Genomic DNA, 5,613 nt, shown 5'->3' with positions numbered 1-5,613 from the left:
CTGTGGTGAAATGTTTGCTGTTATTGCATGTAACAACAAAAATATGAATTAAGACTTATAAGAGCATTTTTATTTAAACTATTTATATAGTTTAAATGCAATACGCTGCCTTTCTTAAGCCACATAAACCCCACCCAAACCCCTGTCTTCTTCATCCCCCACCTCGCCAGTCCTATCCTAACCCAAACTCAGCTGGGTGGCACATAGATTGTAACTGTGTGTAACGCCATGTCAGGTGCTATTAGAGGCTGTTAGGTGGCAGCCTCCATCACTGTCTGCCTCTCTGTGTCCACTCCAGGGGTGAGGCAGTGCAATTGCCTTACATACACGCACACCACAGTGCAGTGACAGGAAGGCCTGATTGGCAGTGACATGACCATGTTGCAGTGGGATGGTGCAGGAAAAGAGAGAAAAAGCGAGAGAGAGTGGGACCCAGGTGGCACTGGAGCAGCTCCGCGGGGTGTTATTCTATCCAACAGGACCTGATGGGAGAATCTGTGTGTGTGTTTGTGTGTCCCAGGTCTTAGCATGGTCAGTTCCCCAGGTGCTCTGTTGGGACATATTACATATACTGTACAATGACAGAGATGGCCCTGGATGAGACCTGGTGTAAAACATGTGACATAGTGAAGAATGTACTTGTCTGCTTTAACAGAAATCTCTACACAACATGTAGATCATGAATTATTGTTTCAGAAATGTTATGGTTGTAAATTAAGGCTGAATATGTCCAGCCTGCACCACAGTGAGCACTGTAAATAATGGTTTTATTGCTCAAAATATTAAGGTAACACTCAAACATTTTTACATTGATTTTAGCTGCAATTTGGATTCTCAGCAAATTATACCATAAATGACAGTAATGAATATTGTCATTCATCAAGATCTGATGCGTGATTCAAGTATCGCCTTAATATTTTTTGAGCAGTATATATTAGCATACTGAACAGTTCCAGTGGACTCTTTAGATTTTACTCGCTAAGTGCTGTGACTTATATTACAGTGGAATAAACAAGCCTGTGCATGACAGAGACCAACACTCCCTGCTTTGTTATGGAGAGAAATGAAAGGTTCAAGATCGGAGTGAGCATTAGGCCCCCTGTGGGGTTGCCCTTGTCTTGCCTGATCCAGTGTGTTGAAAAGTGACGGCAGCTCTCTGGCAAGATGTCTCTCGTTTGTTTCAGCTGTTGCTCTCTTTACATATTGCCTCCATCTGCTCCACGTCCCCACCTTGAACTTCCTGTAACATTATTAAACAAATGCATACTGTTGATTTTCTGGGCCATTTGATATCTCTATATCAGGTCTTGGAAATGTATTACTAGTCGTCATTTTTCATTGTTTAATTATCCAAAATGTTATGATTAATTAAAGGTTGTTAAAGTATACTGAAACCGAATCACCATGATTCACTTTAATTCAGATTCATTTATATGGCTCCAATTTAACAACAGTTGCCTTAAGCCATTTCACATTGTAGGATAAAGACCCTGCAAAATTAGACAGAAAACCTCAACAAAAAGACTCCTATGAACAAGCACTTGCTGACAGTGGGAAGGAAAAACTTCCTTTAAAGACATAGAAACCTCAATGAGAGGCAGCCATCTGCAAAAGAAGGAGAAGAAAGCAGAGGGTGTCAAGATAAAAGATACACTATAGGAAAAAAGAGTCAGAGTTTAACAATAATGATTAACAGTTGTAGTGGTGTATAAACACAAAGAGACTGACAAGAGATGAGTAAAGAAAAATTGCTTTAAAGCCGTTTTGCGTAACTATTTTAAATCCCTGTAGAACCGGAACCGCATAAGCTAGCGCAATAATTTTTTTTGCATATGAAACCAGAGGAGTTGTACTTACATCTTATGCCATCAGCTTTGCAAATATTGCATAAAAAGCGCTTGCAGGAACAAAAACATAATATTCCAGAAACACGCTTTGCCAATCCGATCAGCTGTTCGTAACACTTCCCACATTGAAACAGACGAACGATCGCATGTCCGCCATTACCTGCCCGAAACCGGAAGTGACTTAATTTTCGCGGAAAATGTAGTTTTTTACTTGTATGCCTTAAAAGCCTATACTGGTGTTTTTATAAGTCATGTTTGACTTTATGCTTTTCTGAATAGTTGCTGGGATGCTTAGAACTCAAATTGCACTGCTTAAAATAGTTTATTTTGATGTACATGCTGTTTTCTTTGCAAATTTGCATCATATGATTGTTTTTCGTTTTTCCTGCAGTATATAAAAATTGGTGTATCTCAAAAATAAAACTATGAAGACACTCAAAATAAATTTCCCAGTTGTTGTAAACTATTTTTTTCAACTTTTTTGTATTTAAAGTTTTGAGGGATAAACCTCTTAAATTTCTATTGCACTTTTTTGCAATTTATGTAGTTACTATGGACTTAATGCATACATATTATTAAAATATGGGCTATAACAGTTGTATTGATGTATAGCAACCTGAAATGCTCCCAGAAATGGCACTACAGCATGCAAAAATATAAAGTAAGCTCTGACGGCCTTGGTTCTATGGTAGGTCTTAAAGGGTTAAGTGATGATGTATGAACCCTGCTTCTGCATCACAACTACTCTGGGTTTATTAAGGCTGTTCTATTTTTAACATGTTTTAATGCTTTGTATCTTTTTCTATTTAATCTGAACAAGCCCCTAAAAATGGCAGTGGTCACTGCCGGCCTCTCTCGGTTTTTATTATTACCACTATTCATTTTAAAGTTTCGTTTTAATGATGTAACTACAGCCCAGCCCGTGCAGCAGTATATTAACGACTAACCTCGTATTGTGGATGGATTATCTCAGTTTTTCTCTTGACTGAAGTTTGGTCCATTTACAGCATCCTGGAATGCAATCGCATCGGGAACCTGTTAGGATGCCTGGGTCATCGACCCAGGGTTTTTGAGTTTATGATATTATTTATACTGTCTAGTTTTTGGTTTCTTTGAGTTCTGTCTTATGGCTTAGGTCTCTGTCTTCTTTAGTTGCCCTGTCTCCCCTATCACCTGCATCCCCTTGTCTAGTTCGCGTCTATGTGTATCTTAAGTTCCTATATCCCCGTGTTCAGTCAGTGTTTGTGTCTGCCCTGTTCCCACGTCTCTGTTCCCTTTGTAGTGCCTGCATGTGAGTCTGTGTCTTTGTTCAGTCTGTGTTATGTGTTTCCTGTTTTACTTTGAAGGTCTCCGTCTTTTCTCAGTGTGTTCAGTTTACGCTTCTTTGGTCTCGTCAGTTCTGATTTGCCCCAGCTGTGTTTCCCTCCTGTTACTCATTCCCTGATTGCTCCCTCTGTGTATTTAAGCCCAGTGTTTCTCTGTGTCTGTGTCGCGATCTACTGTTTTCCTAGCTGTGTGTTCTGTCATTTCTCTAGTTTAAGTTTTTTTTTGAGTTTTTTCAGTTATGTTATATTTTGAGTATTAAATTAAAGCCTTTTTTGAGTTCACGTCTGTCTCCGGAGTCTGCACCTTGGGTCCTATTCCTGCCTGCACACAGCCTAAACCTAACAGAAGATCACGACCATACTATGGACCCAGCAGACTTTGAACTCCAGGAGCGACGCCGAGCAGCCTTTGCCCAGCTGGAGGAGGAACTCCGCTGGAAGCCATGGCTCACCCCTGACGTCGGGCGCATTTTCCATGGCACTCGGCTGGCTCTCGGCGGTCCCCGGAGCTGCCAGAAGTCTCCACCTGTTGCTCCGCTAGCACGCAAGATGCGGCCGTTTCAGTTGGGAGTCCTCCGCGTGGCTTCAGGCACTCACGCTCCGGCCTCAGAGTCACCATTCTGTGCACCGGAGGCTCAGTTGCTCACGCCGCCAGCTACCTCTGCCCGAAGGAAACGGCGCTCACGTCGCCGTCATATGGACACGTCTGAGCAACCTCAGGTGGTGGTCAAAAGGACTACACTTTCCAAACTCCACCTGAGCCGTTGAACAGTAAAGACTATGAACTCACCTCAGACACTTTTGGGATTTCTTTTCTCGACGAGGATTTGGATTGGGAGGCCAGTTTTGGTTTGAATCTTCCCACACTAGTTCATCGCAATAAGCATTCGTCTGAGATTTTTAGTTTGAGGTCTGCTCGTTGGGGTGGGAACAAATTAAAACCTGAGTTTGCCGAGTCTGTTTTTTCTGAGACTGTGAACACTGCTAAATCTAAGACTGTACAGACTGTTAAACGTGGTGGGGAAGGGTCGTCACCTGTTTTTGATGAGCCAGTTTTCAGTGAGCCTGCTCCTTTGCCTTCCGGTGCTCCTTTGCCCAGGGCAACTGCGGTCCAGCCATCTCCTGCACCTGTATCAGTTCCTCAGGTGAGGGGGGCTAGGGCCCAGTTTGTCCCTGCTCCAGTTTCCAGGCCAGCTGAGGCTCCGCTAGTCTCTGCGCCCGTGCCTATTCCGCGGGTGGGAGCGGCTACTGCCCAGCAGGCCACTGCACCGGTTTCTGTCCTCGCTGGAGGCTCGGGTGAGCCCGTCCAGCAGTTTTCCGTAGGCTCTGAAGACATAGCTCAGCTTAGTGCTCATCCACCACCTCACCCACCATTACTACCATCTTTACAACAGTCGATACATATTAGACTTCTCTCCATAGCTCAGACATTAGCTCACCTATCGGCTCAGTCACCTGTCTCTGCTGGAGGGTCCGAGGGGCCCGTTCAGCCACCTGTCTCCGCTGGAGGGTCCGAGGGGCCCGTTCAGCCTCCTGTCTCCGCTGGAGGGTCCGAGGAACCGCTTCAGCCACCCGTCTCCGCTGGAGGGTCCGAGGAATCGCTTCAGCCACCCGTCTCCGCTGGAGGGTCCGAGGAATCGCTTCAGCCGTCTCTTCCTGCTGGAGGATCCGAGGGGCCAGTTCAGCCTCCTGTCTCTGCTGGAGGATCCGAGGGGCCAGTTCAGCCTCCTGTCTCTGCTGGAGGGTCCGAGGGGCCCGTTCAGCCGCCTGTCTCCGCTGGAGGGTCCGAGGGGCCCGTTCAGCCGCCTGTCTCCGCTGGAGGGTCCGAGGGGCCCTTTCAGCCGCCTGTCTCCGCTGGAGGGTCCGAGGGGCCCTTTCAGCCGCCTGTCTCCGCTGGAGGGTCCGAGGGGCCCTTTCAGCCACCTGTCTCCGCTGGAGGGTCCGAGGGGCCCATTCAGCCTCGTGCCTCATCAGCTGGGGGTCCGGGAGGACCCAGCCAGCACGTCCTAGTGTCTGCTGATGGTTCTGGCGAGGCCGTTCAGCCACCACCGGCTCCACCGCCTGGTCCGGCCCCCGAGTCTGCAGCTCCGCCTGGTCCGGCCCCCGAGTCTGCAGCTCTCCCTGATCCGACCTCAGCCTCTGTAGCTCCGCCTGCCCGGCCTACACATCCTGCACGGCCTGCACGGCCTGCACGTCCTGTCCGGCCTGCACGTCCTGTCCGGCCTGCTCGTCCTGCACGTCCTGTCCGGCCGATGACTGGACGTCATTGCCGTCATGGACGGCCCCCTGAACTACGTCGCCGTCGGTGCCTCCCGCCTGGCCGGCCTCCTGAACTGTTTTCTGGGCTCTTGGACCATCAGCCTCCGGGCCGCCCCCCTGAACTGCCCGGGTTTGGACTATCGTGCTGTCAGCCTCCGGGCCGGCCCCCTGAACTTTTTTGA

General features: G+C 47.7%; 1 protein-coding gene across 1 annotated transcript; it reads left to right on the top strand.

Annotated features, from left to right (window-relative positions):
- Positions 1-3,535: 3,535 nt before the first annotated feature.
- On the top strand, positions 3,536-5,182 carry LOC146563800 (uncharacterized). The gene is made up of 4 exons (XM_085291116.1): positions 3,536-3,935; positions 4,043-4,629; positions 4,729-5,058; positions 5,147-5,182. Exons 1-4 carry the CDS (start codon positions 3,536-3,538, stop codon positions 5,180-5,182), a joined length of 1,353 nt encoding a protein of 450 aa, XP_085147242.1.
- Positions 5,183-5,613: the final 431 nt, after the last annotated feature.

This window comes from Mchenga conophoros, linkage group LG11 (genome assembly GCF_057382185.1).
Source record: "Mchenga conophoros isolate Kocher_MC1m ecotype Shallow Benthic linkage group LG11, M_conophoros_male_GT1.1, whole genome shotgun sequence".
In the NCBI taxonomy this organism is placed as follows: Eukaryota; Metazoa; Chordata; class Actinopteri; order Cichliformes; family Cichlidae; genus Mchenga; species Mchenga conophoros.
Note: the sequence above shows the minus strand (reverse complement) of the source record. Positions and strands in the feature narration are given on the sequence as shown.